Source organism: Girardinichthys multiradiatus, chromosome 5, assembly GCF_021462225.1.
Source record: "Girardinichthys multiradiatus isolate DD_20200921_A chromosome 5, DD_fGirMul_XY1, whole genome shotgun sequence".
Lineage (NCBI taxonomy): Eukaryota > Metazoa > Chordata > Actinopteri > Cyprinodontiformes > Goodeidae > Girardinichthys > Girardinichthys multiradiatus.
Window position 1 is genome coordinate 5,482,710 of NC_061798.1, and position 20,135 is coordinate 5,502,844.

Sequence of the window (20,135 nt, forward strand, 5' to 3'; positions counted from 1 at the left end):
TGTAACATTTGGTTACTCTTGCTTTCAATGTTCTGTTCACAGTGTTCCACTTAGGAAGATCATCTGTGGTGTTCTTTCTATATTCTCTATTTCTAATGTAAATGATCATCAACTTGTGTAATACTAAATGCTAGTAGTGTTACCATTAACCTATGTCATTTTGTGGTTTGGAACTGTTTTAAAGGAAGAAGGAAGTCCTCTTTGGTATCGGCCCTGCTCTGACTAGCTATTAGCTTTAGGTTCTGGGACCAACTAATCTGGATTTATACTTAATGATGATGTTATCCACAGCAGATGAGATATTAACTGTTTGTAATCCTTTAACGTTTTTTAAGTCTCACTCCAAAAGTGAAAATGTATCCCTTTAACAATGTGAGTGTTGTTTAGAGACCAAGGAAGATCATGAGTAATGTAGACTTCCAACAGTGCAATGCTTGTTCTCACAGAGGTTGCCTTCCTCTGTGGGTGGTGTCGAAAGACAGAAAAACACAAAGCAAAGCAGATAAGATAAAAACATAAATATCAGGAATTCTTGAGATATGGGACAAAACAGGTTTTAAAAAATCTTTTTTTAAATGAAGACCATGTTTGTTGGAATTGCATGTGTCTGTAAAGAAATGTGTAAGCTATTTAACCATGAAATAGAACAGGTTCTATACAAAAGCTTTTAAATGAAATAAAAATGTTTCACTTTAGAACTTGTTTTGTGTCTACTCCATCAGACACTCTAAAACCAAAATAATAATTTTTTTTTCAGTCCAACAGGAATCAAAACTTTTTAAATATGGTATAACATTTGGTTACTGGGACATGTTATGAAATAAAAATCGAAACTTCTGTCGTGATTTCACACTATTCTGGAAACCCAAATTTTGAAATGTATGCATTTTTAACTTACTTGAATCATTAATGCATACCACTATGTAGAACATATGGTCATTTATGACATAAACAACATAAAATGAGCAAAGCTTTTGTTTATTTTTCAAAAATCACCAAAAACATGTCTGACAGTGTTGTATGGGAAGACGGTGTTGACAAAATCCTAAATGTAGCTGTTTCAAACTATTTAAACAAATATTTATTCACCTTCTCTTCTACATGGACATGGACCTCCTAACTACCCACCATATATTTAAACAAATTCCTCCTAAAAGCATTTAAAATGATTGCAAAAATAACCTTGGTTTGCAGTGTTACTCAGGATGTAACTTTGTGAGTATGTGGATCCAGATGAATGTCTTGATTTGTATTTGAAAAATAGGCTTTTCTCAGCAGGACATGTTTATCCCGAATCTCAAGAATCAGTGATATAGCATTAAAATGAAAAAATGAAAAACAGAACACAGAACTTCTTCGCCACAGTCCCGAGTATTACTGCAGTACCTGAAGGCACCAGAGGCGTTTGATGACGTCGCCAACGGGTGGTCTGACACCGGAAGCTCCGTACATAAATCGGTCATTTCCTCCTGTCTTCGTCGTCTTCTTTTAAAACCATCTCTGAGAACGAAGTGGATTCTATCACCTTTTTCTGGACACATGAAACACATTTTACGGTTGGTGTTTCCCGTCATGGCCAACGGAAGTGTCCTTTAGGTAGGTTAATACTACTGAGACTGAGCATATGGTGGATACCGTTCAGAACAGCTGCTAATAAACGCACCGTTAGCCGGGTTGGAACTCAGTTGTTAAAAATACAGAAGTATAATCAAGTGAATGATTCCAATTTTTTTTAATCCATTGTTAATTCGGTTTGGCTGACACCCGTTTTGCCTTAACGCAACCAGGTGATGAGGCAGGTACGCTTCTTTATGGGACCATTTACCCGAAGAAGGCAAAGCTAATGTCAGACTAGCAGCACTCTTAATTAACATTTATTGCTTTACACTAAAGCGATGGAAGGATATTAGGAAGTTAACACCATGTTTGTAATAAAGATGGACCCAATATTGTTGTCAGAATGTTGGACTCGTGAAATAAAATCTACAATGTCACTTTTTAAACTCATAAAACCTTTCATTATGGTAATAGTTTTAGGTTAAATAATCTGGAAAATGGGTTACAATCAAGAATGTACTTGATTGTTCAGCTCTGTATACACTACTTTAAAACGTATTCATAACCTTTTAAGTCCACATTTTGTTATGTAACAGCCTTATTATTATTATTAAGGTTTTATTTGACAAACTTATAGTAAAAGAGGTGAGGTGGACTGATACATGATTTTTCACGTCTTTTTATAACTATAAGTGTGACGTGTATTTGTACCTATGCCCCACATGTACTCTGATAGCCTAAAATAAAAAGCAGTGCAAACAGTGGCCATTAGAAGTCACCTGGATAGACTCCACCTGTGTGTAACTGAGTCTCTGTATAAATCCAGCTGCTCTATGAAGACTTCAGAGGTTTGTTCAAGAACATTAGAGATCAAACTGCATCATGAAGACCATGGAGCCCAACAGAAAGGTCAGGAAGAAAAGTTGTGCAGATTAAAGCAGGGTTGGAACACCTTACAGAGCACTGATCAGTCCAGCATCTGAAGATGGAAAGAAAATGGCCCCACTGCAAGCCCACCAAGATGGACATGGTCATCCATCCGGGAGGAGTGAATGCTGCAAGTCACTGACTGGATGCAATCTGCTGGGTTTCCTTAGATAGAAAAACTTTTTATCCAATTTGAATAAAAAGCTAACTCCGACTGCACTGTTCAATGGTTAGGATTAATAGGAATGTATGAACCTGACTTTTGTGAAGTGCCTTGAGACAACATGTGTTGTGAATTGGCGCTATATAAATAAAACTGAATTGAATTGAATTGAACTGGAAGGATTGCAGAGAATTAATCAGAGAAACAGCCTGTAGGATAACTATTTCAGTCATGCACGTGCCTTTAAAGGATAGTGACAAAAAGAAGCCATTATTAAGAATACATAAGTTATAAAAAATCACAGTTTTTAATAAAGTTTGCCATAGCCCATATAGAGGAGACGGCTAACATGTTAAATTTACTCTGGTCAGATGAGAGCAAGATGAAATTTCTTGCATTACATGCAGATCGCTTTGTGTGAAGGAAAGGTATATTGCACCACTCTTAGTTGTGTCTCGTCTTCTTGATCTTCTTGCCTTAACAGTACCTTGGTCTGACTGCAGCCACCATGAGGTGACGGTTGTGACATCTTGTGCTTTACCTCACTGGGACACATGGCAAGGTAATTAACTGATAAGGCTTTTGCCAAAGGCTCTGAGGTGTGGCGCTTCTGTGTGTCCTTTTCTAATTGAGTTATTTAATCCTCCATTTTTTTTTATTGCCTTCTTCCTCTGCAGGATCACGTTGTCCTGCCTGCCAGCCTCCTGGTACTGCAGCGTGTCCTTGCTGTCTCTGAACTGTGCTACCAAGCAGAGGCTTCTCTTTCTGGTCCTATTGTTCATCACCTCCATTCTCCTGCTGGCAACCTACCAGAGGCAGCTGTGGGGCACCCAGCGCCGGCCAGGGGCCCGAGTCAACAAGTGAGTGGGAAACATAGGGAAGATTTGAAAAAGTGGCCAGATGTGCCTTTTAAACATGTTAATTAATCATATTCAGAATATTCCTTTTCTTGCAAGACAGCACAGAGAGGCCTAAAACTCATCAAATCAGAGATATATGTGCTGCTACTAAGTGAAAGACTTTCAGTTTTCTCTGTTGTTCAGACTATTTTGTTTAAGTAGTGATTAAAAAAACAGAAGCATCTGTTTGTTTCTCATCATTTTAGATAAAACTGAGGTTATTCCCAGGACCTCAGATGTGTCACACCTGCTGTTCTCTCACACCTTGTACAGATTCTCGCTGATGTGGTATAACTGGAGTTTAGAAAGAGCTGAAATACACGAGAGAATATCATCGGTCTGTTTACCTCTTCCTCCAGATATTTCTCCATTGTGGAGTCCATGGAAGCCACTGATATCCTCAACTCTGCTCTGAATTATGGGATTGTGGTAGACTGCGGCAGCAGTGGCTCCAGGGTTTTTGTGTACTATTGGCCCCCGCATAATGGGAACCCCCACACCCTGCTGGACATCAGACAGATGAGGGACAGTGACCGTAAACCTGTTGTCAAAAAGATCAAACCTGGTGAGAAGGAGTTACCACACACATCCTGTCAGTTACAGTTTGGATTTGAGATCTTAGAGTTGAACCCTTTAATGTGATGAAAATCCACTCAAATCAAGGTGTTAAACGTTCAGCAAGAAGCCCAGAGGCTTTCATGGACAGCTGATTATCTGTGTAGAAAAGAGAGATAAAAAGCAAGATGTGTCTGGGGAAAAAGAACATATCCTTCTGTTTTACAGAAAAGCAAAATGAATGTTGAGAAATCTTTTTCTAACGACAGAAACGGCAACAATTACGTCACTTCTTTCTTAAACTGGCATCACCAGCTCTTCATTGAGTTTGGTAGCTGTCACATTGTCAGTTTGACATGAATTGCTTGATATGTGGGGGGTGCAGATGTCACAGTGGCCCCACGTTGGAATCCCAGCGTATGTCTGGGACCTCCCATGATCCTGTCACCCAGGACTGTGTTGCAAACAGTAAGCACCAGTTGAATAACGTAATCACCAACCCTTATGAAAACCCATAATGTTACCTCTGTCAGGCTGAAGTCAAGTGCTGATAATGCTGTCTGCTGGGTCACACACAGTCACACCCCCTAGAAAAGTTTGGAAAACGTAAATTGAACATGGACAGTTGTTTTTATTCCGCTTCCGAAACAGCTGACCCAGCCTTTTACCCAATGCCAGCTGGAGACGCTCACCCTGCAAGGACAAGCTGTTATAGAGGATGGATGTTGGAGCCAACAGCATCACCTAGTTGTGGTGTGATACTCTGATCATTTGCACCAACCAGAAACAGTTTGAAAATTAAAAAAAGAAAAAAACAATAGTTAGAGGAGAAAACCTGCCCTAAATCTAAACAAAGTCGTACTGAACTGTGCATTTAGCTACATGTTGTATTTTTCCCCTCAGGTATTTCCACTCTGGCGAACACACCCACTCAGGCCAGTGACTACCTGGAGCCTCTCCTCCGCTTTGCTGCTGCTCACGTCCCAACAAGCAAACATAAAGAGACGCCGCTTTACATCCTGTGTACCGCTGGCATGCGGCTGCTGCCTGAGAGGTAGAGATCAGTGTGTGATGGTACAGAACCAGCCAGTAGTCCAAATGTTGTTTTACAAACTCTAAGGAATCCCTTTTGGTAGAAACCAAGGTTGAACACAAGGAATCACAGCAGGAGAAGCCTAATCTATTTGTATTTGGCTTTGTGTGGTGCATTAGCATCCAGCTGCAGGTGTTCTCTGGCTCCACCACTCTCTGTCCTTTCCTTTTTAAATTCTCTGAATTATTTGCTCTCAAGCCCTGACCCTAAACCTATCCCTGATCTTAACACAAACTACATTTATAAGCTGCTAAATGCTATAATATTTAGTACCATGCATGCAGCTGTGCAGCAGATAAGAGTTTGGACGTTTTCATCTGTACATGCACCAGCCAGAAAGAACGTCCTGCTTTGTATCAAGAGAAGGTTCCTAGTTTCCTCCCAATATGTTCTCCTCTTGTTCTCGTAACTCAGGATCATGTATCGTCTCATCTTATGAGCTGAATGTATCGTTAGACCAGTAGTGGTGGAAGCTCACAGTGTTTGCAGGTTAATATGCAGACTGGTTAGATGCAGATTCCTTTTTTGTAAGATTTCTTAGCTTAACTAGTTTTATTTTGCCCAAAATGATTAGCTGTCTTCATGTCATGTCTGGGGACTGGCAGTGTCTAACCGTGTTCAGGCTAATGCTAGGCCTCTTTATGTGTAGCCAGCAAACAGCCATCTTGGAGGACCTGGTCATGGATGTTCCTCTGGAGTTTGATTTCCTGTTTTCCCGTTCACACGCTGAGGTCATCTCTGGGAAACAGGAAGGTATGGTCCCATGCTTGTTTACATCTTAGCAGACAGTAGAAGGTAAATGTTGCTCTGTTAACAAGTATTTCTATTCCCTGTTTGATTTCTTTTTCTTTTTTTTCCCCTCCTCCTGGTTGTGATGACATGTTCCTGTTGCCTCGTCGCTATTAGGAGTGTATGCATGGATTGGCATTAATTTTGTCCTAGGTCGCTTTGATCATCCTGATGAGGGTGAGTAAAAAATGCCATCATAATCAGATGGATCTGCTGATGAACGATTTTCTGAAAGTTTTGTTAAATTCTTAAATCAGTTTTTTTTTTTTTTTTTTAATACAGAGGATGCCACAGTTGAGGTAACAACTGGGTCAGAAAATCAGCCGCCAATAAGCAGGCGCCGCACAGTGGGCATCATGGATATGGGCGGAGCCTCCCTTCAGATAGCTTATGAGGTCCCCAGTGCCATCACCTTCAGCTCGCCACAAGAAGTAAGGAAACGCGGGAGCTGATCACGCTGCTACTGTTTGAGATCCAGACATTCAGGTCCGGAATGCCGCGGTGCTGTTTGACGCTCCCTGTGTTTTCCAGGAGGAGGCAGGAAAGAGCGTTCTCGCAGAGTTCAACCTTGGCTGCGATGTCGAACAAACACAGCATGTTTACCGAGTGTACGTCACCACATTCCTGGGCTTCGGGGGAAACATGGCCCGGCAGCGCTACGAGGACCAGCTGGTGAACAGCACACTTGCCAAAAACGGGTGAGATACATTCACACAAAGTCATTGTTTTAATGTTGTTTGATATGTCTGATGTCCCTATAACGGATTTTACCACATGCTGTTGAAAATATGTTTTAATGATTATAAAATGAATGGATAGCTACGTTGTGTTGATTAAGTGTTGCCAAGTCATTTGGTTGGTGGCTTTCCAACAGCAAACAGGAAATCACTGTGAGCTGTGTTTACTTGTGAAAGCATTCTTCACCCCCCTTCACGTTCTGTTACGATTTGAATGAACTAAGAGAATCTGAGGTCATTTCACATGTCAGCTAGTTTTAGAAAGCTGAGAACCCAGTTTGAACCCTGAAATATCCTCACTAAGCCACTCATTCTGCTCCATAGTTTCCAGCTTCGGAGAGATCTCAATTATTGGTTTTTACACATTTCTAAAAAGACTGGTGTGTTTACTCACAACTACTGAAAGAAATCCTTAAAAAGTCACCTGTCTGAAGCCTATGGTGAAACATATTGGTGGCTGCATCATGCTATGGGGAGGCTTTTCTTCACCAGGCACAGGGAAGCTGGTCACAGTTGTTGAAGATGGACTGAGTTAAAAACAGGCGAATCCTGGATGAGAACCTGGTAGATCCTGCAAAGGACTAGAGGCTGGGCCAAAACGTTCTCCTTCTAGCAGGACAACCACCCTAAACATGCCGCCAGAGCTACGGCAGATCAGTTACTTTCAGATACATGTGTTAGAATGGTCCAGTCAAAGTCCAGAGCTCAAGCTACAGGTACATCTCAGCAAATTAGAACATGTGTTCCCACGAGGCTCGGTTGAGAGATTTAAAAGTACATTTTGAAAATTATAAACCTTTAATCAGGAAATAAACATACTTTTCACTAAGCAAACATTTCTGTGCTAAAAACATTTTTCTATTGGTTTGGTGTCATATTCTACACTGAAGCAACAGGTATTCATTAGCTGTAAGCAGAAAATCATCATAATTAACTGAAATAAAGGATGGAAAACATCACTCTGTGTAAATAATCTATATAATGTGTTTCACTAAGTGAATTACTGAAATAATTGAACTTTTCAATAATCTAATTTATTGAGATGCACCTGTTAGTGAGAATCGGTGGTCAGGAATAAAAATAGTTGTTCTGCTGTGTTTCACCAGTCTGACCGATTTGGCTGCCAGGTAATGTTCTCATTTTGCTCTTCAGGTTTCTGACCACAGAGACGGGTCTGATTGAGGAAAAGCCCTACCTGGATCCCTGTCTCCCAGTCAGCATGTCTGACACAATCACCCGGGGTAACCACACGTTGTACCTGAGGGGTCAGGGTGACTGGAGTCGGTGTCAGGAGGCTGTACGACCCTTCCTGGGCCTCCACAACGGCACCATGTCTCCACAAGGCATATACCAGGTACTACACTTTCTATTAGCATCACACTGTCATGTTCAGCTAGGTTCATTTATAAGGTGCATAACTGATGTACTTGGGTTGTTAGTAGTTAATGCAGGATTCCCACACAGTCTGAAAGCGTTTGGAAGTATGTATTTCCAGACTTTATTCACTATCCAAGCATCCATCTGTCTGAAAATAGTCTCCTAAATTCCTAGAAAAGTTGTGTAGGTGTTTTTATTTTTTTGGAAAGTCAATTCTGGAAAAATATGGAATCTCAAACTGAAAAAGCTGTTAAGATTCTATCATCTGTTACTGCGTTTGTGCTGTAAAGTGACAATTTCCTTTAATGTTCCCTCCACACTGACCATTCTGGGCTGGACTGTTCCCAGAGCTGAAACTTTCAACACTTTATTCTTCAGGCTCCCATCAACTTCAGCAACAGTGAGTTCTACGGCTTCTCGGAGTTCTACTACTGCATGGAGGACGTGCTGAGGATAGGAGGACAGTACAGCAGTGATAAATACGCTCAAGCTGCAAAGGTACTAAATCACACTACAAGTGTTTTCAAGCAGAATAAATCTGTAGTAAATCGGATGATATAGCTAAATATCTTTTTTTTTTTTTTTTGTAACAGGACTACTGCACCACTAAGTGGTCAACCCTGAAACAGCGTCTGGACAATCAGCTTTTCTCTCAGCAGGCTGACATCAGCAGGCTCAAGTAAACTCACCCACAATCTGTGGGTTTTCTGTCACATTTGGCTCTCTGAAGGAGTTGGTCTTCAGGCTGGGGTTGGGGATCTTTGGAATTTGAACGATTCTGATTCCTCGTTACGATTCTGCTTTCTAGCGATTCTCAAATCGATTCTTTTAAGAGACGAGGTCAAAACAATTTATACGGTTTAAATGATCTAGCTAACCCGAGTTCTTTTTGGATAAAATACTCCGAACTTCTCTATGAATTTTAGTTCTAAGAACTTTTTACTTTTTTTTTTTTTGTACTATGAATTTCTCACAGGATTTTCAGATAATTTGTCTTTGGAAAAAAATACATGGGTTAATGTTAGCTGGGTATTAGCATTTGAGTTGATCCACCAATTCATGTTGACTATAACATGTTAGCTGGCTCAATGTGTGTGTTTTTTTTTTTTTGGTTTTACCGACCTGGTTCTGACTACAAAGCGACGCTGAGAGCCGGAGGAAGAGGTAGCAGAGGAAGGCCGGCGCAGCGCGTCAATGATGGGTCACTCTGTTGCTTCTACACCATGAACCCAGAGGTGTTTAATCATGTTGGCCATGCACCCTGTGCATGTTATGATCTTATTGCAGGTGTGCAATGGTTGACGGGTTCGGTTTTCGGCGGCTTCTTCTTCCAGTTGGTGGAATCAGAAACTAGGAATCAGAATTTAAAAGATTCCTGGAGAATCGGAATGTTGGTCTTGTTTCCATTCGATTCTGGAGTCTCAAAGACCAACCGTAGTAATTATATAGTTCATCTTTTGGTAAACACAGAACCCCTTGGAATAAGGAATCAATATTCTCAGACAAACTGTTTATATACCAAACATACACTGCTCAAAATTTTTAAAGAACACTTTAAAAATGCATCATGCTGGACAATGTGTCTGGAATGATCTGATGCGACATCATTGCTGGAAATAAAGATGTTCAACCTACAGATAACTGAATTAAAGGAGACCCTGAAACTCCACCATGCCTAACGACGCCGGGACCTGCTTCTAATAAGGCTGCAGATGGTGTCCTGGAGGATCTCCTGCCACAGCTGGACCATGGTATCACTGAATAGTCTTCAGTGTGACCTGCTGGGATTGTAGATGTTCTAGATTTAGTTCAGTTGATCCTTGGGGACAATCAGTGGTATCGGTTCTTTCATCCTCCAGGAGCTGCCTGCATCATCTTGCCACACAAGGCCTTTCATTCCCTAGTAGGATCCAAGGCCCCACTGCATCAACATGGGGTCTGACAGTGGGTCTAAGGATACCAAATGGTAGTCAGGGTGCCATTGTCTGGCCTGTAGAGGTCTGTATGCCTCCCCAGACCAAAGCAGTCATGCTAAACAATGTTACAGACTGCCTGATGTTCACCACAGCTTCTCCTTACTCTTTCTGTTGTCACGTGTGCTCAAAGTGAACACGCTATTATCTTTGAAAAGCACAGGGCACCAGAGCTAGACCTGCCAAGTCTGGTATTCTATGAAAATACCTTTCAGGCTCCACAGGGCTCTCCAGAGAACATTGGGCCCTCATGGCCCCCCACCCCCCATCCCGTTCCTCTTTGCAGTTGGGAGCTGCTACCCATCCTGCTGATGGGTTAAGAACCTTCTATGATCCTGAGCTGCTCTCCAATGCCACTTTTTCACTTGTACCTACTCTGCGTGGTTCACTACACTGTACTCTACTTTTAGGCTTTTCCATTGGTAACGGTTCCATGTAGCATCACTGTTTTTAGTTCCTGATTGAATGCAGGTTTAATCGTGCTGAAAACGCGATGTCAGAAGACTGTCAGTCACTAGTCACAGCCTATTTTAATAACTAATATCTTCAGCCGTTAAATCAGTGTATGCTGGACTTCTTGTGTATATGACCACTATAACAAGCTAGCATTAGGTAGCATTAGCTCACCCTCACACGTCCTCTAGCTTGTACCACCTCACTCTCTCCTGTACTGATCCAGAGTGTTTCGCCTCTGTGACCGCAGCCTTCTCTGGCTCTTCTTTAACTATGAGTCTGACAACAGCCATAGACTCAGCAGCAGGTCCTCCGGTCGTCTTGTGTTTGTGTCTTTACAAATCACATTACGTTACTTTTTCAGGCTGTGGGTCCGCCTTGACATTAACGATCCCACCCACCTTGAGATGGTACTCAACTGTAACGTAAAACAAACCTGACAGAGTAGAGTAGAACTGACCCGAGACAAGTACTGAGTAGGTACTAATGGAAAAGGGGCACAAGAGTAACTGTGTATCTCCTGGAATCTCCTCCTTGATCTGGAGTCTTTCTGGATTTCCTGTAGTGACAAATAATCTTTTGGCATCCTGTGAAATCTCTGTAGGGTCCAGGCGTCGCCTCATGAACTCATGTGACACTGATCCAAACCAAATGCAAAACTAGTGAAAGAAACAATCTGAAAAGATGAGGGAGAAATGTCAGTGGCCTTTACTCATAGACCCCTTCCTGTTCTGGAAGTTGTCTCTGCCCCCCTCTCGTGATCCTGTTGGTACCTGCGTTAACAAGCAGCTGAAACTGATCAACAACCCTGCCTGCTACTTAACTGACCAGATCAATGTCCCAGGGTTGACTCACGTAATCCTTTATTGTGATTAAAGTGTTCTCTTCATTTTCTGAGATGTGTGCATTTCATCAGTAGTGTATTGGTGCTAGGTCTCCACAAGGAGGCGCTGTTCAGTTGGGGGTAATCTATAGCTTTAGCATTAATTTTGACGTGCAGACTGATACAGTGATTGACTTTAGCCACCCAACCCTGCCTGGAATGGGTGGGAAGCTGTTCACCTCAGAAACCCCAGCCTATTTTCACTGCGTTCAGTAAACCTCTCTTAGATTATTTGCACTGTAACAGTACCACATATTTGGCACCAAATCCAAACTCGTCTCGACATCCTGGGCTGCAGATATGAACTTAGGTGCTGTGCTGCTCTCCTCCTTTTCCTCAGGTATCAGTGCTTCAAGTCGGCGTGGATGTATGAAGTTCTGCACTCTGGCTTCCGTTTTCCCTCCAACTACCCAAGTCTGAAAACAGCCCAACTGGTTTACGACAAGGAGGTGCAGTGGACTCTGGGGGCCATCCTGTTCAAAACCCGCTTCCTGCCTCTCAGGTAGCTCGGCTTCCTTCAGGAAGCTGCTCTGACTGTGGAACAGCTTGGACCTATAGAACATGTGATGTTAACATAAGTGAAGAACATGCTGACATTCTCTCATAGTCTTGCTGATCCAATAAGATCTTGAGGCTTCACTGGCTAAAAGACCAGAAACCAAATCCAGCTATCTTGTCATCCTGTCCAACAAAAGAAATGTACACATGCAGATGTATCTGTGGGAGTCTGTCTCTTTACATCTTCTTGTGGTGTTTCTCCAGGGATCTGCAGCAGGAGACGCTGCGGCAGGGCCACCCCGGCTGGCTGCGACCCTCTTTTGTCTACAACCACCACCTGTTCTCCCTCTGCCTCTTGGTGGTGGTTCTGGCCATCCTGCTCTACATCCTGCGCCTGCGGAGGATCCACCAGCGGGAGCTGCGGCAGGCCGAGGCGCTGGATCTCCTCTGGGCTGAAGAGGGCGAGGCGCTGCTCCCCTGAGAGACACTGCACCGGCAGGAGGCTCCACACTGCCTGCTGGATGTCCTCCAACGTGCTGAACTCAAACTGTTTCAGCTAGCACAACTGAAGAATGTGAGTGTCGAGGAAATGATGGGAATTCCACAGCAGGAACAGCTGGAGAGTATTGAACTGAGAGGATCCAAAGCCTAATAAGCCAGGAGACCAAAGTTATCTGTAAATTCAATTTTCTTTTACACGCAGAGTGCAACAAATGTACAGGTCCACTTACTTCTCCTCCCGGCAGCCCTGGATGGAGAGAATCACCCTGTACGACTTCATCAAACTCAGATTTGATTATCTGATTTCTGATCCCCCACATTCGTTTCACAGACTCTCTGTAGGAGAGACCTATCAACTCCTGCATTAACGGACCTCTTTGGTCAGAAGTTTACATCCACCCATCAGCATGAATGTCATTGATGTAAAGCTTTTAATGATGAATTTGAATCTCCAATAGTTCTGGGTTGTCTGATCATAAAACACGGCAACTCAGGGATTTTTTTAAAACCATGTGAAATCAAGTGCACATGTTTGAATTTTCGTTTTCTCTAATTCAAACAGAATGTAAAGTGTACAACACACACACCCCACTGATACTTGGTTAAATATTCCGTAGCAATATGCAGAGGAGCCACAGGCTCTTTGTATTCATCACCAAGCTTCTGGTATAATCCTGGCTGGACGTTTGATCCCTCTTCTGGGTAAAGATGGAAGAACTGCTTGGTCTCCTGGTCTCTCCAGGCTCAGCTATTAATGATGAATTTTCTTTAGAGTTGATGTTAAAGCAGTTCCTGGAACAGCCCAGGAATCACCATTGTTTAACTGGACCATAAACTGGTGCTGACTTAAAAGAATCCCCGCTCCACAAATCTTCTGGGCAAAGGTTGTTTTGTCAGAGGAAGCAAAAATAGTTTTGGAAAGAAGAAAAGAATCAATCAAAGATGCTACTGACTCACATCTACAATAAATGTATTTGGAGGATTCAAGGTAAGAACAGTGTACCCTCTGTCACGCATGGTGGTGGCACCATCATACTGTGGGTGTGTTTTGGTACTGGTGCATTAGAGAACGTGGACCAAATAATGAAGGAGGACTTTGTCCAATTTCTTCAACAGCTACATGGTTGAAGTGTGGACATAAATAAGATAACCAACCAATCTAATAAGTTCTACCATTTCTAAGAAGAGAGGTCCAATATCCAGCCAGAATCAGAACTTTGTGGATGGTTACTAGCAGTGTGTGGTTTCTCAAATTACAAAGGGACATTTAACCAGTTAGTCTGGGTGTGCCTATATATCGCAACCTGTTTGGAGCAGAAAAGAAATGACGTTAAATTCAAACTTGTAGCGATCCCTGAAGATTTGTTGTATTATCAGAAAAAGAGCAGCTAAAACAAATCATTAAATGTCCAAAATGAACCACTTTCATGTCGGTAATGAGTGTATGTAAACTTCTGACTTCAACTGCAGCTATACCACAGGTCATTTCAACATGACCCACAGGAGAAGGAACAGAGCTGCACCAGATTTAGCGAGGACTCTTCCATCAACGTTGGTTAAAACCTTTTTATTATATCATTGTTTTAATCCATCATTCCTTCAATGCAACGGGTTGATCCAGACATTCTTCTAACACCAAATATGAAGCAGCTGCCGTCGTCTGGAACCTGAGTTTAATTCCATCTAATCCTCAGTCCACTGGTGACAGAACATCTGATGAGGCTTTGGAAATAGAAATCAGATTTCCTCAAAAGCAAACCTGTAGGAAGATGTCAGCTTCAAAATGACCTCTGATACTTGAATAGTACTGTTGTCCTTCCAAGATCCTCTTCCTCCTCCTGCTGCTGCTGCTCCTGCATTTCCTTCCGAACAAAGTTTGACTCTAGAGAAGCATTTCAGCACAGAAAGAAGATCTGAGTTTCTGGAGACAGAACAAAGCCCTGGAGGCCTGATTTACTTGGGTTAAACTGCTAATATCGTACCTGCAGTAGAGAACTGTCTGAACCTAGTGGCTGGTCCGATTGGGCTAAGACCAAAACTGACCTCTACCATCTTTAAATAACTCAAGCATATGGCGAAGGTTTATGAACACACGCTGATCTGACCCTTGAAACTGTCATGTTTGTATTGGAGGTTATCCGCCCAGACGTTTGTATGAGAAATGGAGGTAGGTGTGTGACAAATGATCTTCCAGCGAACAGAACATTTAATTTACAGTTTCCTGTCTGATTTAAAAAAAACGAAACTAAAGTGGTAGAAAAAGCAAACATAATCCTGCAGCCGTGTTCATTGGTATATTATTGCTTTTTACACTACCTCACCTTTCTGTCAGTTACTCCCTAACTAGAACTGCTTACATGTTTTCTCCTCTGCGTTTCACTCAGGTAGATCACTGATGCTGCACCGCATCATGCCGTTACTTCCTGTGCAAATAATCATACATTTATCTGTTGATAATCTTCCAATGCAAACATGACGATGATTTAAAGGTTCGTAAAACAGGATCTGCCTGGGTCTGAGTAATTGTTAGCTTTAGCTAAATGAAGACACTAACAGGGTTGTCTATTGCAGGTAAGATGTTAGAAAGTGTTTATAACTTTTCAACAGAACTTCAGTTAAATAATCCAGAACCATCCGTTTAAGCAGAAGTGTTGCGTAGGGAACGTGTGTCTGTGGTACAACAGGAACCAGATTCCAACCTTGTTTTTTGTTTTTAAGGTAAACCAGCCTTACCCTCAGGAACCAGTCTTCTCCTCCAGCCTTCATATGGACTGCATTTTAGTTGTGTACAGTGAAGCTGGTGTTTTGGTATTCTGTGAGCATTTCTGTTCTCGTCATGTGATCTAAACATTAGGAACGCTGGAAGAAAGTTCCTGAGAAGTTCTGTAATGTATTGGTCTCAGAAACATGAGGCATGATTTCTCCAGGTGATGATCTTGTTTCAACCATTTTGTTCTCTGGTTCCAAAGAGGACAGCTAGAAACAGAAAGTGTTCTTTACATGCAGGTTCTGCGTGTTCTAGTCAGGCTGTCAGTGTATTGTTTTTTTTTTTTTTAAGGTTCTCTTTCATGTCCAACATCATCCTGATGGGGATTTTAGGATTTCTCTGCTTCTGTTGTACCTCCTGCTAAAGGACCATTCTTTTTCTCAGCTGGGCATTGTGCAATTTTAGACTGTAATTAACTGAAAAGAGAAAGTTTTTAACCCAAATGTGAACTGAAACATTTCCACTCCAATAAAAAGAACCAAAAATGGTAGTGGTTTGGCTCCGTGTTCACTGAATTGTCCCACAAAACGATCGGAATTTAAAGGAAAAAGTCCATATTTTTAAAATCAAGGTTCCATTTCTCCAGCTTGTTGGGTCCGTAGGCTTAGTCAAATCAATGCTGTACTGAGTTAAAACCCGTTGAGTAGAGAACAGCTGCCATGGGACTCAGCAGGTAAAGAGTTCCACTGAGGATCCTTTCTGTGCAGAAATGGAAGATTTCCACAGTTAACAGAAGTCTTCTGAAAACCTGGAAGTGAACTGTTGACTTGCTGTAGCTTCATCTTAGTTCATCTACACTCATAAAACTAAGATTTTGAATGCCCGGCCTGGCGTGTCCAATAAAACATAATTCTATTGAATAGACATAGAAAAGATGCCATTTCCTTCCTTCTAAACAATGTAAAATACATATGAAAAGTTAGATGTCCACATAAAGGCATTTATTGGGGTTGAAAAGCAGTTAGGGTTGATCTAATGGGCTAACCCACTGTCCTATCAACGTTTTTCTTCAGCCAAGTTTGGACAGGGTAGCGGGGCTAACAGAAGTACTGGCTGGCCTTAACCATAAAAAAGGTGATCACGGACATCCTGTGTTAGGAGGAAGGGCCTGACCTGGACAGCGCCTGGCCATCTTCACCATCTCCATTTTCTTCAACATTCTAGGATGTAAAACACAACTTCCAAAAATAAAAAGACAATGTTCTAATGAAAGGTGTGTATTTTTATTCAGGCCAAAATGAAGAAATTATTAAATCCCCTTGTAATATGCATTTCTACAACAAATACCTGTACAAGTCTAATTGTGTAAATGAGTCAACAGCTAAATGTGCCTGTAGACTTTAATGAGCTGTTGATGCTGGAAACACAATCAGCAGCAAAGCTATCAGCTGAAACAAAGAAACCCAGAGAGCTCAGAGTTAGGAGCAAGAGCACAACATGATCAGAATGACACGAAAACATCAGTTGTAAAATCTGGAGGTAGAATATGCTCAGCCAAACCAAATGAATTTTTCAGCAACATCAGATCTCTTTCAGCAGGAAAGATTCAGGATTCATCACTAAACACTATTTCCATCCAATGATCTACCGTTCAACTTCTGGACTTGGACTTCTTATTCAACTGAATGCTTACAGTCATTCACACACTCGGAGTCCTGTGACCTCCCTGCTGAGTCGTTGAAGTGCTCTTGGAGTAATTCTGGTAGGTCGACCTTTCCTGGGAAGTTTCATCACTACTGCATGTTTTCTCCATGTCTGTATTATACCTCGCGGTTTTTCTCTGGCATCTCAAAGCCTCAGAAATGGCTTTGTAACACTTTTCATTCTGAGTGACTGTTTCACATTTGTTTTTCAGAAAAGGGCATGATGTGTTACTTTTTGACTCATTTCAGCCTACTTCATGCTGCCAGACGGGTTCTGATAAAGTACTTTCTTTCTAGAAGCTACAATTCAACATGGCCAGCAAATAGTCCAGATACAGGTCCTTCTCAAAATATTAGCATATTGTGATAAAGTTCATTATTTTCCATAATGTCATGATGAAAATTTAACATTCATATATATTAGATTCATTGCACACTAACTGAAATATTTCAGGTCTTTTATTGTTTTAATACGGATGATTTTGGCATACAGCTCATGAAAACCCAAAATTCCTATCTCACAAAATTAGCATATCATTAAAAGGGTCTCTAAACGAGCTATGAACCTAATCATCTGAATCAACGAGTTAACTCTAAACACATGCAAAAGATTCCTGAGGCCTTTAAAACTCCCAGCCTGGTTCATCACTCAAAACCCCAATCATGGGTAAGACTGCCGACCTGACTGCTGTCCAGAAGGCCACTATTGACACCCTCAAGCAAGAGGGTAAGACACAGAAAGAAATTTCTGAACGAATAGGCTGTTCCCAGAGTGCTGTATCAAGGCACCTCAGTGGGAAGTCTGTGGGAAGGAAAAAGTGTGGCAGAAAACGCTGCACAACGAGAAGAGGTGACTGGACCCTGAGGAAGATTGTGGAGAAGGGCGATTCCAGACCTTGGGGGACCTGCGGAAGCAGTGGACTGAGTCTGGAGTAGAAACATCCAGAGCCACCGTGCACAGGCGTGTGCAGGAAATGGGCTAAAGGTGCCGCATTCCCCAGGTCAAGCCACTTTTGAACCAGAAACAGCAGCAGAAGCGCCTGACCTGGGCTACAGAGAAGCAGCACTGGACTGTTGCTCAGTGGTCCAAAGTACTTTTTTCAGATGAAAGTAAATTCTGCATGTCATTCAGAAATCAAGGTGCCAGAGTCTGGAGGAAGACTGGGGAGAAGGAAATGCCAAAATGCCAGAAGTCCAGTGTCAAGTACCCACAGTCAGTGATGGTCTGGGGTGCCGTGTCAGCTGCTGGTGTTGGTCCACTGTGTTTTATCAAGGGCAGGGTCAATGCAGCTAGCTATCAGGAGATTTTGGAGCACTTCATGCTTCCATCTGCTGAAAAGCTTTATGGAGATGAAGATTTCATTTTTCAACACGACCTGGCACCTGCTCACAGTGCCAAAACCACTGGTAAATGGTTTACTGACCATGGTATCACTGTGCTCAATTGGCCTGCCAACTCTCCTGACCTGAACCCCATAGAGAATCTGTGGGATATTGTGAAGAGAACGTTGAGAGACTCAAGACCCAACACTCTGGATGAGCTAAAGGCCGCTATCGAAGCATCCTGGGCCTCCATAAGACCTCAGCAGTGCCACAGGCTGATTGCCTCCATGCCACGCCGCATTGAAGCAGTCATTTCTGCAAAAGGATTCCCGACCAAGTATTGAGTGCATAACTGTACATGATTATTTGAAGGTTGACGTTTTTTGTATTAAAAACACTTTTCTTTTATTTTGCATTATAGAGAATATTGGTATTTGTTAGTGAAGTCCACACCTCTGACTGACCTCAAACTGTCAGAAAAGCCACAGGAAGTACTAATTAGGATGTGATTTTGACTCAGGACTGAGTATTTGTTCCTCATCTCTGAATGATTCCATTCTTCTTTACCCTACTTGCTCTGAAAATAAAACATACAATTAATGGCATTCATTTCTTTCTCAGGGACAGACTTCGAATGCTCCGCTGTTCGTTACACGAGTTTTATGTCTCAAAGTAAAACACAGCTGAACATTGTCTATGTTCCATATTTATACCAGGAGCGAGGAAAACGTTCCCTTTAGATGCAGTAGCACTGTGAGACCTGCAGGTGGTGCTCAGCTGCACTCTCTCCAGGTCATGTGCTCTGCTCCCTGGTGGCAACTTCAATTTGTCGGGACTGTTCCAGCGCTGTCGCAAGACACTCCAGTTCTAGTTGCTGCTGGTGGGTGCAGACAAACTGGACAGAGGTGGGCTCAAGATGGTAGTTGTCCAATGGCGGTGGAGGAGGGGCATCCACATGGCGAATGATAATTCCGCTGACTGGTAGTGGATGCTGGAAAGCGATAGGACTGCCTTCCTGGACTTTTCCAAAGGCTGAGTCAACTAATGGGACATCAGCACTGATGGCCATGGTGGTAATCAGAGGAGCAAGGTCTGCTGCAAAGTTCTGGAAAACCTCTGCCACTCTGAGGACATCAGGGTCTGGCATGTCTCCCCGCACTGTCTTATAACGTTTGGTCCTTTAAAAAAAGCAAGGCACCCAATTAACAATTCTGCTTCTAGGAATTGTACATTTTTAAGCAACTACATAATTGAGTACATTAACAAGAATTACCTTACTCCATTTCCAACCGTTTTTGTCTTGCGGCGACAGAAACCATGTCGCGTACACGTCCTGGTTTCACACCCTCTAAAACAATAAAAAGAAATGATACCAGAAAAAATTATAACATTAGCAACGCCACATACTTGCACAATATATGTAAATGTAGTGCAAAGGGATTCATTTTAAAATTTTAATTAACATCACACACAGTGGCTGGCAATAGTATTAATACCCCTTAAACCTTTCCACATATTGTCACATTTAATCCATAAATATGTTTTATTGGAATTTTATGTGAAAGACCAACACAAAGTGGTATACAATTATGAAGTGGAAAGAAAATTATACTTGATTTCAATTTTTTTTTTTTTTGTGACTGAAATTTGTGCCTATTCTTCTTTGTAAAACAGCTCCAGCTCAGTCAGATTAGATGGAGAGCGTTGGTGAACAACAGTTTTAAGATCTTGCCACAGATTCACGACTGGGTTTAGGTCTGGACTTTGACTGGGACGGTATGAGTTTATGACTTCTTTTACCATGTTGTTTCAAATAGAACTGTAGGGCATGTAATACCAAGATCACACTTACCATGGTCCTTGGTTTGTGCCAGCTCTATTCCGATTCACTACAGCTTAGTATAGGCGGCACAGCAGCCACATTCAGAGCAGAGTAGTGTGCGGTCTGGTACAGTAGTGCAACACTGTGATTGCACAACACAGTACCAGCTGCACAG

General features: G+C 42.1%; 1 protein-coding gene across 2 annotated transcripts; it reads left to right on the plus strand.

Moving 5' to 3' along the window:
• Positions 1 to 1,422: 1,422 nt before the first annotated feature.
• LOC124868564 (ectonucleoside triphosphate diphosphohydrolase 7-like) lies at positions 1,423 to 15,662 on the plus strand. 2 transcript variants are annotated; one of them, XM_047365969.1, is made up of 14 exons: positions 1,423 to 1,596; positions 3,132 to 3,209; positions 3,325 to 3,507; positions 3,906 to 4,111; positions 5,005 to 5,155; positions 5,844 to 5,947; positions 6,101 to 6,160; positions 6,266 to 6,414; positions 6,515 to 6,681; positions 7,873 to 8,074; positions 8,476 to 8,595; positions 8,691 to 8,776; positions 11,747 to 11,908; positions 12,169 to 15,662. In XM_047365969.1, the coding sequence occupies exons 2-14, from the start codon at positions 3,202 to 3,204 to the stop codon at positions 12,383 to 12,385; spliced, it is 1,815 nt and encodes a 604-aa protein (XP_047221925.1). In that variant the 5' UTR covers positions 1,423 to 1,596; positions 3,132 to 3,201; the 3' UTR covers positions 12,386 to 15,662. The 2 variants fall into 2 exon arrangements, with proteins under 2 accessions (XP_047221925.1, XP_047221926.1); XM_047365970.1 differs by having other exon boundaries at positions 3,151 to 3,209.
• Positions 15,663 to 20,135: the final 4,473 nt, after the last annotated feature.